General features: G+C 35.1%; 1 protein-coding gene across 4 annotated transcripts in view; it reads right to left on the minus strand.

The window, feature by feature from the left end:
• The window catches only part of METAP1D (methionyl aminopeptidase type 1D, mitochondrial), a 97,101-nt gene that overhangs the window by 16,472 nt on the left and 64,405 nt on the right, over positions 1-16,224 (minus strand). For all 4 annotated transcript variants that reach the window (XM_058190574.1, XM_058190590.1, XM_058190581.1 and 1 more), the window contains 3 exons: positions 10,979-11,127; positions 10,138-10,180; positions 3,837-4,000 (listed from right to left, as the gene is read on the minus strand). In XM_058190574.1, coding sequence (XP_058046557.1) covers positions 3,837-4,000; positions 10,138-10,180; positions 10,979-11,127 — 356 coding nt within the window. The remainder of the gene's footprint in view (positions 1-3,836; positions 4,001-10,137; positions 10,181-10,978; positions 11,128-16,224) is intronic.

A 16,224-nucleotide genomic window follows, 5' to 3' on the forward strand; every position in this document is an offset into this window, starting at 1 on the left:
AATACATGAAGACCTACCTCTTAGCATTTGAAAGGTCCCAGGACTACATATTCTCTGTAGTTGCCTTGGTTTAGTTCTACAGCACAAATAGCAATGCAGATATAATCTAATTTTTAAAGATATTCAATCAAAGGATAGTTTATGTTAATTTGGCCAGCGGTATTGTACTGGCTTACCCAACTGTCTGTTGGGAGAGTTTTAAGGTATTCCTTCTATAACAGTCCTAGACTAATGGAATGTACACTTTCCGGGATTCCCTCTAATGACAATGAACGATGAGGTATAATTAACCATATTTTTGAAAACCCACAATTGTGGACTTTTTTTGTAAAGAAAGGTACATTTTTGGTTTCAAACTAACACAAATTACTATATTTTTCTTACACTGCCGTTGAACTTTTATTTGAGGTGTTCCATTTCTGAAAGGCAGTCTTGATGGATTGAAATAAAAGATAATTTATTGCAATGCTTACTTTCAAAGGAGAAGGAGTGTAATTGTAATTTACAGTAGCTGTCAAAGAAAATCTATCACTGATGACATTAAAATGACTTATTTTGCCTGAGCCACTTATTGTTTAAATGTGCATAATCTGATAGAAACAGATTTCTTTTTTAAAAAAAAAACCCTGCCTTTGTATTGTTCTAAGGTAATATCAAAACATTGTATTTATAATTTAAAACATTTAGAAACCATTTATTGATACTCTTATCTCAATAATGTTAACAACAGAGTTTAAACTGCCCTGATTTAACTATGCTTATATTTGTTTGGTTCTATAAGTCATTTTCAGAAATCCAGATTCTCTATTTTAAAAACTGTAATTGGTATGTAGTTGTAATAATCACATTAAAAAGGCTATGGTATATGTAAAGAACACTCCTAAGTGGTTATGATCACAATACTTTCCATTTGAATTTTGGTGAGCAAGTAAGGGATTTGAACAAAAGAAGTTTGATTTTTCACCTAAAAATTGCCTAATGTGCAATACAAATTTCATAAATATTTTCATTTGTTTGATTGAATCTAACCCAAATTAAGCCATGAGCCTTTAAGATCAAATCATAAAATGACAGGACATTCTGGAATTCAGACCATATTCACATTGATCCTATATATTAATATGTAGGATACATTATGGTGTCTTTTTAAAAAATCTACAAACATTCTGGACACAGGGCAGATAGAAGACATACAGCCTTAATATGTTTCACCACAAACATGATGAAAATTTTACACATTTTCCCCACCACTTTGTCATTTTGTTTACACGAGTTTAAAAATATCAATCCTCAGAGATATATGACAATTTAGGCCAGAAAAATCCTTAGTTGCAGGAAGTTTTAAATAAAAGTAGCATATATAAACTCAAAAGGAAATATCGAAGGAGGAAAGCGGGGGGAGCCAGTTGATTGTGATTTGTTATTCTGTCTGCAATTGTGACTATGGATCAATCTGGTTTAATTTGCTTTTCAACAGAGCTTTGCATACATATTTTCGTGCTGCGAAAATACTGATCTCTGCATCAACACTGTAAAGGAAAAATGGGGGAGAGGAAGGAAAGAAGGGAGGGAGGGAGGGAGGGAGGGAGGGAGGGAGGAAGGAAGGAAGGAAGGAAGGAAGGAAGGAAGGAAGGAAGGAAGGAAGGAAGGAAGGAAAAAATTAAAGCTACTTTTAGTTGTGATCCTTCTGCCTCACTTTTAATATAGCCAGAATTAATGGAGTGAATCTAATGAAACACATTATCCAACAAGGAGCTTTCTCCAATTTTTCAAGTTGAATGCAGCACTTCGCCAGCACTGGCTGGAGTTCACCTGCCTGTTGGTGTGGCGTGTGGCTCTTTTTTGTAAAGAGTTAAGTCGTACACAAAAAAGGGGAACAAAGGTCAGTACCCAGTCGCCACTTGAATGTGAGATTTTTCTTTTTATTCCCCTTGATGTATACGAGGCTCTGTGTTATTAGTCTTAATGATGGAAAATTGTAGTGTTGATACAAATCTTTTTTTCAAAGTAGTAGGCGGGAGCTCCATTTGTTAGTAAGTTTTTTTGTGCCTAAAAGCCATGGACAGTACATTTATGTAGCAGTAAAAGGCCTAGATGCTCTTTCCATAGCAGAGCTAATTATTCCCACTGTGACCTTCCTGATCTACCCTATTCCTAGCACATCTCATCTGCACGCCTGTTCCTTTGGGTAGATGGTGTCAGAGAATATGAAAAACCCTATAATGAAACCATTTTCATGATGGAGAAAGGCTACTGGAGTTGCACTTGCTACAAAGAGGCTCAATTATATGAGTAATTGTGATAATTTTCTACATTCATAGCCTTCAATGGGGGGGAAAAAGAATGAGAGCCACAAAGGAAAATTACTTTAACAAGAAAGTACAGAGAGTAAAAATGGAAGAAGAGACAAAAAAAAAAAAAAGGAGGGGGAAGGGAAAGAAAAAAAAAAGCAAGGAGAGGGAAAAAGTTTAAAAAATAGATCTGGTAGGAAGGAATAGCAAGACAGGGAGAACAACACAACTGCTCAAAAAGCCTGTGTGCAGCTGTGTTGCACAATTAAATTGAATTTTTTTCCCCCTGCAGTTGATGAATGTGACTACTGCAAATGTGCCTCTGTAGTTAGCTATCATTTGTTGTTCTGTGACAGGAAAAGGATAATTACCTCTCAGAGAGAATCAAAGGCTGACATGCCCTTTAGACACTGCCATGAATGCCGTGCTCGAGAGAACGCTTGAATAAGAATCTTGTCTTCTCTGCCCCCTTCGACTCGAGCATAAATTTTGTTAAAATGCAAGCGCACCACCAGTAAATTTGTTGAACTCTAGGTGTTCAAAAATACGGAGGTGCATCCATCGACTCATCCCATTTGCAAAAATAAAACTACATTTTGAATTTGCTTCTATTATATTCATGGACAGTAAGATAGTGAGATATGCATTAAATTTCTTTTCCCAGTAGGGGTCTGATTCAACATTTCCTATGAAGGAACAGAAAAGACACTATCCTTTTTCCCCAGGCTAGTTAGCCTATAATTTAAAACTGTCAAAAACACAATTTTATACAAAGTCTTCAATAAAAGCTTCTCGGATATAACCCAAAGTGGTTTTACTAAAGTTTGATTCAGACTCTGTTACAATATTTTTAAAGCTATAAATACATCAAACTGATATTTTGCTGTTCTCTTTTCTTATTTTTTGTAAAGCATTTGGGGGAGGAGGGAAAGTATAAAAATAGCATAGTCTCAGGATGCTGAGCAATGCATGTCTTATAGCCTTAAGATACATATGCCTCTCCTAATAGTGTTAGTAAACACAGGCAAAAAACAAGATGGACTTTTACAAAAATGACCCGTGTAGAAATTATGAAAAACCTTGTTAATATATTTTAATCATGTTGAACATGATAGGCCAATATAATGTTATCAGGTTTTACCAAGATCAGAAGAGAACCGTCCCAAAGGAGTCATCATTTTTTTTTTACACTCATGCATTTTTGGCATAAAGGAGAAATTGAACTTACATAAGTCTTAATACAGCCCTATTGTATTAATGCAGTCCAAACTACTAGAGATTATATTGGGGAAAGGGCGAGTGCAGTTTTGGAAACATTTTTTACTTTTACTTTGGTTTTTTTACAGATAGTTTTCCTGACCTGGTCTTGCATAATTCACCATTTAAAATCTTTTCTAACCACCTTGCGGGAACAACGGGGTTCACATGGTGATATCAGACTGATGGTTCTGAATCATAAAACGTGCCACCAGCTTTAAACCAAGCCACCAATAGCCTTTGTCCTATTTGGGCAGCTTTCCCATTACTCCTCAGCATAAGGCTTACCTGATTGTGTTCCCAATTACGGAGAAAGGAGCTCCAGGTCTGCAAACGGCAATTCCTTCATCTCTGCATTTCCTGGCAACCTCCACTAACTTTTGACCAGCCTTATCCACATTCCCCACTAGCAGCGTTTCGGATGTATCACCATGGTAGCCATTGAGATACACCTAAACAGATGCAGAAATGTAAAAAGAAACACTTTTACAGGGACTCTCGGATGGAAGCTTAATTAGGGTACACCTTGGGTGTATTTCAGGGGCAGTTCAGCGTAACTTGCAAAACCAAAACTCCCAAATCAAACAGGGAATAGACTTTTGAAAAAGGAGGGGAAAGAAACAATAAATTTTCTCTATCATACAAGCAGCTCTGAAGACAGCATCACCAAAATAAAATAAAATAAATAAAATAAAATTGGAGGCATAGGTTTCTTTCTTAGATGCAAGCCACAAAAACAATAATTTCAAATTAAGGCTGGGGTTCTGTACAATTAGGTCATGCGGGTTCCATTGATGTCCGTAGGAACTCGCAGTGAAAAATAAAATTTGTCAAGGAAGAAAGATTTGACTATTGACAAATTCTCCAGTTAAGAAGGAAGAGCAAAGGTAGGGATTGGGAAGCCTCATCCACTGTTTTAGCCACAGCTGGTCATCAGTGTAAGGAGAGACAGCTGTATGTCACCCTTACTTCTCATTTGATATTCTTTCCTCATTTACTGACAAGTGACACATTTTAATCTCATGATTCTTGCGTGAACATGCTCCTATTATCTGTTATGTCAGATTAGATCTGCTTGTGATAGAAAATATAAAGTAAGCCAATAAAGAATAGACATAGACAGATAGATAGAATAGAATAGACAGCAGGCATGGCTTTCAAGAAATTGTTAAAAAATACAGCAGGCAGTACTTATGGCCTATGGAACAGGTTACCAGTTTTCTTTAAAAATCTATCATGAACTACACTTGTCATTTGCATTAGCACATGTGCAAAATAAATAAAAAGCAAATCATTATGCAGAACAGCAGAGGGCACTTATTTATTCTAATGTAGTTAAGCCTCCATTTAATGGACTCCCACAGCAGACTTTGGATGCAACAGACCAAATTTGCATCCAAACCTTTTCCCCAAATAAAGAATACTTCTGCTGCATCAGAAATAATGTGGGTGAGGCAGTTACATTTGTTTTTAATTTTGCCACATTCATAGAAATTTATGTAATATATGCATTGGTATAATTAAGCAAAATGATGAACTATCACAATGGTACTTTTATGTATAACAGACATTTCGGAATAATGGAATTCCTCCTACAAATGGTCTATTAAAATTAAGAGATACTGTATTTTGAGAACTAGGTTAAGTCATTATTGTATGAACAGCTATGCTTTCAATACCTTTGGACTATTAGATTATTAGATTAGATTATTAGATTGCTTAAATTATTCAAATATACGACAGCATTTATAACTCCTTGTCATTTGATGATTTTTTTTTAAAAAAGTTATTTGATAGTCTTATTTCATAAATCTAGACATGGAATTTCATGCAACAGGAAACAACATTCTCAGATATAAAAATATTCATCTTGTCACTGTGATTTTATGGAAGTGGAACTTTTAATAACTGAAAGATTTTATGTTAGAGTGTTTTATAGATTCCTCAACAGATGAGGATCTTATTGCTGATTACTGTAAAGTTTTACATCTGGAATTAAAGAATACAATTAAAAAACTGATCAATAAGGTAACTGAGAAGCGTTGTTTTGGCTGCCTCTTGCTTTCTTAAATGTTTCTTTTTAAATTAATGAAAGCTAGTAAACACAACCCCATGCAAAAATCTGGGATATTTTATACAAGCTTCCATTAAAATACTCCTTATATACAGAGAGACAGATTCTCAAGTAAATATACATAAAATTGGATCATAATAATTGTTTTCATTTGCTAAATTATGATTGTCTATTAACCTATAAAATAACTGTCTGATCATTATTGGTTAAGAGCTGTGATGGGTTGATGGCCACTGAAGTAAACTAATTGGTTTCTCTAATTCTTTGAACAACATATGAAGTTCAAGTGACTGAAGCTTATAAAACATGTTCCAAGGTACTCACTATTTTTTCAAAAATAAGTGAACTTTAGTTCATTCTTTAAAAATCTGCAGTTACAGAAGAGCATTTACATTTGATTGATTATTTAATCTTTTTATCTTGTGTACAATCACAAACAAATTATTCTAAAATGTCATGTACTGTAATTGTCTCTTTTTTGGCCCATAATAGTTTTTTCTACCTATAAAATGGCCTAGTTATGCCATTTGGAAAGATCAAATAATGCTTTCTCAAATTCATTAAATTCAACAAATTATTACAGAACAGCAATCTTTTCTACCATTATACAAAAAGGATAAACAATAATTGCAGAAGCGGTTTTCCTTGTATGTTTATTGTGCCATCATTTTACTGTAAGAGCGAAGATTTTCTGCTAAGGAAATACTTAAAATTAAAATTAAGAAATTGTTATATTGGACACAAAGGTAAATATGCATGTCACTTCAAAAATAAATTTATTAATAACGTTTTTTCAAGTGATCAAAAGTTCTTTTAACTAGAATTTAAACGATTGAGAACGAAGCAAATAAATCTGGGCTGAAGAGCAAGTTAAAGGCGTTTTTTTTTGTATTTTCTTATTCAGCTGCAACATATCTGGGCACAGTGTTTTTTTGTTTTTAAACAGAGGGAAATAGTAACATATGGAAAGGGATTAAGCTTCCACTCACTCACTGCGTGCTGTAGTCTTCATCTGGGCGAAACGAAAACATTAAGAGAGCAGCATTCATATGCTGAATGCACTGTGTGATTTGACTCTTGCTCTCAGTTTCAAAATATGTTTACTCAAAAGTAAGTGTCACTGCGTTTAATAGAATTCACATCTTATTGCTAGGGAAAAAATGGGTGATCCCTAAGCAGGGAGAAACCGGCATGAGCAATAAATCCAATGAGTGAAGAAGTGATGAAAATCAGATACACGCAGTCTCAGAAGATTTTAGTTTCCATTGCAAGCATAGGTGATATTATGTATGGTTGCCCCAAAGGTGCTTTTCAAAAGGCAACTGAACTTCCTTGATTTTTTTCCTTGAAAATGTTTTGCTTTCTCATCTAAGAAGCTTCTTCAGTTCTGAACTGAAGAAAGCTTGTTGGATGAGAAGTAAAGGGAAAAAACCAAGAAAGTCCAGTTGCCTTTTGAAAAGCATCTTTGGGACATAGCTGCCATTGAAATTATACACCTAATTCAAAGAAAACCAAGAAACAGTGAACATACACAGGAAGCAGTAATCACAGGTAGGAAACAGAACTGATTACCTTGCCAGATCCGGAGAGATGCTGAACTTTCTATTTTTAGCCAGTTCCTGTGGCTTTCATCATGCAAACAGCTGTAGTGACCCACTATGTGCACTATGACAGCTACAGGAAATGTCTGAGTATAGAGTGTTCAAGTTTTAAAGGGAAAAATCCTTAGGCAACAAACCCATGGGAGAATGTGCAAGCCACTGGATGTATAAATAAATGAACAACAAACACCTGGAGAAGCAATGCACAGCTGGAGGCCCCAGGACCATGTATGCTTCCCTCCAAATTTTGAAAGCTGACATCTAAAAAAGGCCATACACATTGCCCTAATGTATACCGTCTGATGTCCTGGAAGGTGTTTTGGATTATAGTTCCCACAAGATATAGTCAGCATGATGGATGATCAGAGCTTATAGGAGTCAAAACATCTGGAGAGAATCAGGTTGCCCATGCCACTGTTTATGAAATTCCCAACTCAGTGCCCTAATACATCATAGTATACCCTTAACACTATCCCATCAAAGGCATTTGGAAAACTTAGGTATTCCTGGGAAAAGGACACATTTCATATAAATGTGTAGAAAAGCATTTCTCATAAAGGAAGATTTGGATCCGTCGAACTTGTATGCACAGCGTAGGTGGCCATGATTGGGTGAGGAACAAAATATTTATTTCTTACTCAGTCTTCATTTTTGTATAAGCTTGATTATAATGTATTGGAGAAATTGGGTGTAGGAATTTTTTTCTCAAAAATACATTTGAACTGGAGACCAGGACATAATTACACTGAAGCAAATCCTGGTTTAGTGGTGGCAGTGCTGGAGGCAAAAACAGGTCTAAAGATAGAAGGGGCAACAGCTAATTCTAATTTATAGAATTAGCAAATTAGAGTACATTTAGCAAGCAGTATCTGATTGCCTATAAACAACAAGAAGTATTTGATTGGATATAGTACATCATGTATCTGATGAAGGCAATAAGGCAGGTAATCAGGGGATACCATGAGGTGATGGGGCAGGACTATAAAGACAATGAGGGTTCTGAGAAAACAAAGGTAACAGTAACAGAATTGGAAGGGACCTTGGAGGTCATCTAATCCAACCCCCTGCTCAAGAGGTGGTATTTGAGGTACATGGTTTTTATATATCTTGCTTTGCTTTCCGAGTACTTTGGCCTTCTAAATGTGTTATGGTTGAACTGAGAATTTAGTTTCCTGGGAATGTATATTTTGGTGGGGGCTGATTTTAGCTCTCCCCCCGCCCCCGTTCTCCTTTATCAGGTCACCATATAACTCTTGAGATTAAGGTTTATATATACATTTCGAATACTTGCACTCAAGTAACTGATATTAAAAGTTTTAGTGTTGTATGGATTATGGTAAGCATGTTTACTCAAAAACAACAACAATAGAGACACAAAAAGAACATGCAAAATTCCACATTCTGGTCACATAACATACTAGTATTCCCCAGAACATATTGTTTTTCTCCCTGTATTGGTCAATCTGGCTATTTTGGTGGTGGCTATAATTTTCTGAAAAGAAAGAAGGGATTTCTGATATTCTGAATAAAACAGAATAGGTTCCAAATAGAAAACCAGGAAACACTTCCTGGAAGATACACTACTGAAGAACCAGAATGGATGGATCAGCTTCCTTGGAGAGAAAAAATAATAAAATGTTCTGGGGATCAGAACACAGAATTTTGCACCCAACTACAAATTAATACTTACTATAATATAATAATCTAACTGTTTTATCTAAAACATAATCAAAAGTATGGCTACAATTCATAAGTTACACACATATACACAGACAAACATGGGCATTTTAGATCAATATTCATTAGCTGACTGTAAAAAAAGAAGCAAATACTGAGAAAGCAATAATTATGATTAAAAAAAAGACCGCTGAAAAAACTGGTACTGTAGGATATAATAAAACTAAAGCCATTATTAAAATCAAGGAAGCATTTGTTGTTTCAACATTTCTAAGTTCAATTCACATAGGATTTCAATCTTCAACATTCTGGAGAAAATATATTCAAAATTTCAGGATTTGTAGAAAAAATATGTTAACAATATTTTTCGAAATATTTATTTTTTTCTAAAGATCTGCAAATAAGGACATAAACTCCCCATATTTTCTTTGCTCATATATCAATACATTTTATAACGAATACTCATCATAGCAAATGTTTGTTTTTGCCATGTTTTAAGTCTACATATGTACCTTATGCCCCTAGTGGGTTCTATAAACCAGCTAAGTCAAGGAACTGGGTTGAAACGGAATCAGTCCCACGGGGTACTTTAGATTAAGTAGGCCATGGATCAGGTTGTGCATTCATGAGTAAAGAGTTCAAGGCTCTTACGCCACAAACAGAACACAACGCTACCTTTGAGGATTTTAATAAATGTAGGGAACACAACCAGCCAAAGGGTTTCTGTCCAAATAGACTGACACACAGGCCAATGTAGCCTCTAATGACAGAGTAAGATAATGACAGGCCCCACTCAAAATCAGCAGGAAGAGGAAGATCAATCTTGGCAGAGTGAAGGAAAAATGCCGGCTTTCTTCATGTTAGCTCATCTCATACATATCTGCCTTCAGCTGCTGCCCCAGTACTGGGGTGCTCTGCATTAACTACACGGTGGATCAATAACAATTACATCTTCTCAAAAACATGACACATAGCAGGATTGGGCTGACATTTCACTTAGGCCAACACTGATCTCAGTGAATCTGATTCCAGCCCTAAATTCAAGCCAAGCTTAGATCTAGTCAGAGTAAGCACAGAGAGGAGAAAACAACAATAACAATACAAGAAGAAATGAACTGCTCTTGCGTTAGTTTTGGAGTAAAACCTTTGCACATTTGTAATTTTGTGTTCTTCCTACTGTGATTATAAATTTTGAAAATTGATCCAAAGCAATAATAATAATAAACAAATTACTTACTGTGACATCAATGTTAATAATATCGCCATCCTGGAGAGGGCGGCTTAAGCATAATTAGAAAGGAAAGGGGGAAAAAAAGATAAATTTAATGGTGACAGGCAAATCTTAGTTAAGACAGAGTAACAAAACAAATACACTTTATCCCATTTACCCCAAAGCCACATGAAAAGCATCAATATAATTGTCAAGTAGAATGGAAGGAGGCAAAGGGGATAACTACTTTTAATATTGAGATTTCTACCAGTTCAAGTTAACCCCAAACAATAATTTAAATAAAAAAGAATCCATAATATAAAGCAAAGGAACAAAAATCACCATTATGATTATCTTATCATCATGGAAAGAGTGACATTTGGCACCTCTTATTTTCTGAACAGGTAATATTCATTAATAATTAGCAACATATTCATGTATAATTAACACACACACTCCACCTTTAGATTTCCAGAAAATTAGTATAATTTTTCTGTTGAGTGACTTTTCTGTTTTTGATGATATATCCCAGACTGAGGTACTATATCATGCTGGGAAAAGAGATGGCGAAGCAATAATCTTTGCTTTTATTATTATTATCCCCCTTTGATAAGTGCCAACATCATTTTCTTACTGCACAGCAACCGGTGGTACTTTTTTTTTGGATAAAATATAGTAACCAAGCCTGGCTGCTGTATTCATCTCGATTCATTTGGGTTAACGGAGAACTTCCATGCAAACCACATGGAATATGTAAAGATCTATAATGTGGCATATTAAGTAGGCTGAATGGATAGTATGTTATGAAAATGTAACGTGGAAAAATGACATGGATAATCTTAATTTGCAATAACAAAAACTTGAGTACCTGTCAGGAATTCCATGGCTTACCACGTTGTTTACTGAAGTACACACAGATTTTGGAAAACCTTTAAATCCTAGAGGTGATGGATAACCATTGTGCTTGATTATTTCATGGTGAACCAAATAATCTATTTCTTCTGTAGTCATGCCAACCTGAAAGATCACAATTTCAAATTTGTGCTGAATTAAGTGCCTAATGCAGTCTGCATATTAAATAAACATTGCTAAAGCTGCTCCTTTTTTAAAAAAAAAAACCCACATACACTCTATTTCTATTGAGTGGCTTAGTATCAATGCATTCTTCCAGGATAGAGAGGTCCAAATGCTTCCTGGAAGAATGCATTGATACTTTGATAGGACCCCCCCAACCATCCCCTTCCAAAACACCACTAACAGGCAAGGTCGCCTCTCCAAGCTTCCTTTGATCTGATTTACATATGCAGCAGAAGGTCAGGAAAGTACAATCAAATAAATTCTTCCACTTTTTATGGCAGATGATGGGCTGCATACGTGAATGCTTCTCTAAATAAAGATCTTGTCTCAAGTAAACAACTACCTATTTGGAAACTTCTCCTCTTAACATAAAGTATTAGCTTTTTAGCTGCAGGGAAGATTTGAGATTTCAAGCACTATTGCATTGCTTCAAGATCTTTTGAGGGAACAGTGCCACTGCATCCTACTCCAACTGTAACTCTGACCTGAAGTGGAAGAAATGGGTAGTGCAAATGGCATATTGTGTCATGCTGCATCCAGACTTCTTGGAAGCTCCCATTCAGAACAAGGAAGGAACCACTCTTAGGAAAGTGAATCCTTTGCTATACAATAGTCGGAGTCTTAGGAAATACCCCATTTTGTCCTTGTTCACATGGTTTAAGTGCATTCTGTCCACACAATCCTCTTTTGCATTCCCAGTCCACTGTCAGAAACGCAATTACTTGGTATCAGGCCCTGCCTTTTTGCTCATCTGATGTTCTAAAATCCTATGTGTATGTTTTTTGAGAGTGCTATATAAATACAGGAAAACCATATGGTTCTCCTATATTTTATTTTAACCACATCTGCATTTTCCCATACAATCATCTTTTTCTTAGCAGCTTATGCAAAATAATTTTATTTTTCCCACAATCAACATGACTTTTCACTGTGCATTGCTGACTATATTATTCCCTGCCTTTAGAATTGCCATCCCATTTTAATATTTCAACCTGATCCTGGAAACAGTGTCTATATCAATGTAAGCAGCAGATATTCCCAAATTAGCATTTCCAATCCAGCACCCCAATTTTAGATACCTATCATTTCCAGAAACATTCATTTTTGCAGCTCAAATTTTCTAGAATTTGAGTTATACTGGAATTGATTATTTCTGGTAAGAGTTTGCAACAAAGGTCCATATCATGTTTCAATATAAGCAAAGTATGGGAAAATGAACTTTAAATATTATCATTGCAACTCCTTTTCCTGGAACAGTGCCAAGCTAGGAAATAGGTAGGGCTGAACTTTGAAATTTAGCAGAAAAACCTCTCCCATTGTCAAGAAGTGGCTTTGAGTGTTCCTGCGAAAATTGGCTGTGATTTGAATGAGCTATAAGCCCATGAATATGATACTTTAACAAAGGAATTATGATAGGTATAAACTATCTGTAGCTTTCATACTTTACAAAGATGTGCAGTTACCTGCAACATACCAAAAGAATTAGGAATTAGAAACCAAACTATTGAGTAATTCCGTTTTTCATTAAAATAGATATTGTGACTGAAGTCAGGGAGAAACAAAGAGATAAGTTGTTATCTCATCATACTTGGATAACAAAGTTTGGGTAAAAAACATGATGGATTTCAGCAATTTGAATCTATTACTTTTCTTTCACAGTAAGAATCCCATCAATTCCAGAGATGGGCCGTGACCTCAGTGCCTTCCAGCTAAGATACAACCTCTAAATAAACAAAGCAACAAAATTGTCTATTGGTATATATGGCTGCTAATTAATTCTCCAATGTCCCTTGTACATATTTAATTTAATTTATATTTTATGAATGTGTCAGTCTGTATGTACAGTATAATCTTTGGAGGGTTTTTTTAGTTATAGTTGAAATAACCACTGAGTAAACAATAGTAAAACTGTAATAAGGAAAAGAAAAGGATACTAATCATTTTAGTATACAAAATAATATAAAAAAACCAATTAACAATTCACATATAATAATGAAATGAAAATGCATCTTAACATTAAATTAAAATTATGTGAAAATAGTTAACTGAGATAAAGCGAAACATTATTAGGCATTAGTTTCTTTGAATAATCAATACAGTATTCAATATACAGATTCTATTTGCTCAAAAATCTTGGATTTTACTAGTGCAAATCTGCCTGATTTTCTGTAATTGTATCGTTTCCCACAATTTCCTAATCCATACATATAATTAATCACATTTTTCTTGTGATTAATTGTGCTGCCATCAAAATTAGTTTTCATTGATTGATGTATTTTATATGCATCACACTGAAAAAAATAACATGGATTTTAGATAAAAAGCCTATTTAACCAATCCTGAGATTTATGCAAATATGACTACATAAGTAACATTTTACACACTATGTTAATCATGGATTTAGTAATTCTTTTTAAAAGGAACCAAGTAGAGTTTGATATTACGCTTGTAAATATCAATTTCCATTAATATACTAAAGTAATATTGTAACTGTTTTTAGCAAAACAGAGAGCATGTTTGATAACAGACACTGAAACATTTTTAATTCCAAAGTTCATTTTTTAAAATGTATTTAATACTAAAATTAAAGTCACTACTTGAAGGCGTGATTATAACATTATATATGGTACATATAATCTGCCATCTGAATAAACTGGAACCACTGCAGTTTGTCCATCATATAAAATCACTTTTTTCACATACCTTGTTTAAAGAGGTAACTAGCAATATCTCTCTGCCTATCAAAACCTGTGCACACTATCAATCAAAACTTATTCACAAAAGCCTATCAAAAGTATGTTTTCATAATCCATTACTTTCAATCCTAATATTATTATGTTTTTCCTGATGGGTCAAGACAATTTTGATTGTTGCTGTTTACAATTATTCATTCCAATATTTATTAAAGTTGAGGACAAGCTATTTAGTATCTTAAGATGAATTTGCTACTTCCCCAGCCCAAACCTTAGAAGACTTTCTCCAAAAGTTGTCATCAATGTAATTCTTAACATAAGAGCAGTTGCTTCAAAAGTAATTCATTTAAGTTTCTTTCTTATCAAATGTACTGTCTGAGAAGTCCTTGGTGTTCTCTGAGCCTGGTGGTTTTCTTTCAGATGTTTCATTACCTAAACTAGGTAACATTATCAGTGCTAATCTAGTACTGATTAATATTGATGATGTTACCTAGTTTGGGTAATGAAATGTCTGTAAGAAAAGCACCAAGCTCAAAGAGCACCAAGGACCCTTCATTTCAACTCTGAGCTATACATATTCTCCTTTATTGGTAATGTACTATTTTTTCTGGTTCTGTCCATTTGTTAGAATGTGATTCCTGGAAATGAAATTCTTGGCTGAAAAGAACTGCATGTTCTTGGTTTTAAGTGATCTCCCTTATTACTACCATTATCTCATTACCGAATCATATTGTATAATATTTGCATCTGACATGACTCTTTTAGGTTTTAGTCTTTTCTGTATTGCAGGTTCTGCCACAATTTATTATCTGGAGAATACAAAATCAGTTATTTAATTTTACCAGAGTGCCAGGTCTTTAAAGATATCTCACCTGGGAAATATTTATGGTTATATCATTTTTAATCAAGCAACACTGTGAAGTCAAGCATTGTTCAAATTGTGTGTGTGTGTATGTGTGTAATTGTGTTTAATTTAGAGTTTGTAGTTCTGAACTTCAAGTTATTCAATTTGTTTATTTTTTCATTGTCACAGTGTTAAATATTTATTTCCAATTTTACCATGGAATTTTGCATGGTGTCATAAAATACTATGTCTTCATTTAGCCACCTGCATATAATAGATGTCATTTAATATAGTTTAAAAATATGATCCTCTCTAATAATTTTACTAAATGGCTCTCGACTTAGAACAAATATCGCCACCAAAAGTCTTTGAATAAAATTAGGAACTAAATTTTTGAGTAAACTTAGCAATCATACAATAAAAGGATCTGCCCTTTTATGGACTGCCAATTGGCTAAAAGCAGAAAACAAAAAAATAGTAGGAGATGGCCAATTTTCTCACAGGAAGAAATAAAAAACAGAATGCCTCAAGTAGCTGTATTGGGAGCTGTGCTTCTTAATTTATTCATAAATGATCTTGACTGGGGAGGAGGTCATGAGGAAGACCAGTTTGCAAATTATAACAAACTATTCAGGGTGGCAAAAACCAAAAGCAACCACAAAGAGCTCCAGAAGAATATCTTCAAACTGGTGAATCGACATTGAGAGACAGATGTCGTTCAGTTTAAATATGTATATAAAATGGTACATGCAGTGCAGTGCAGTGTCCTAACTTTAGATATAAACTGATGGTGGTCTGAGTTATGTATAACTAACCAAGAACAAAATATTAGGGTCATAGTGGACAGGGTAATGAAAATATGAACTTAAGTTACAGCAGTTATGAAAAAAAGGTAGATTCCAGACTAGAGAACATTAGGAAAAGGACTGGAAATAACATTAGCAATATTGTAATGACCTTGCACAATTAAAGAACAGTTTAGTCAGTGGTGGGATTCAGACGGTTTGCACTGGTTCCAGCAAACCAGTTATTAAATTACCCACCCCTGCTATCAAAGTGGCTAGTGCACTTTGCTGCAATGGAGAAATGGGCAATGGAGCGGCCAGCGCAAGAGAAGGAGAAGGCCGCTTACCCTCTTTCTTCTCCCTGCTCCTCCTCCTTCCCTTGTGAAGGCTGCTCCGTTGCCCGTCTCTTCCCTGCAGCGCAGCGTCCGGGATCCACTTTGATAGCAGGGGTGGTGGTAATTTAACAACCGGTTTGCCCAGGGTCAGATTGGCAGCCACGGGAGGCTCATCCCGCATGTGCAAAGGAGCTGGAGGATGGGGATGGGCCATGCCTCCCACCCCAGCCAACTTGACCCTGGGCGAACCAGTTATTAAATTATTTGAATGCCACCACTGAGTTTAGTATAATAAATTTATGGAAGATAAGCATATCTATTAAAAGCCTTCCTAGGAAGGAAGATTTAGTAAGAAAAGCCATGGGGTTTTCCAGCACAGG

Source organism: Ahaetulla prasina, chromosome 1 (assembly GCF_028640845.1).
Source record: "Ahaetulla prasina isolate Xishuangbanna chromosome 1, ASM2864084v1, whole genome shotgun sequence".
Taxonomy (NCBI): Eukaryota; Metazoa; Chordata; class Lepidosauria; order Squamata; family Colubridae; genus Ahaetulla; species Ahaetulla prasina.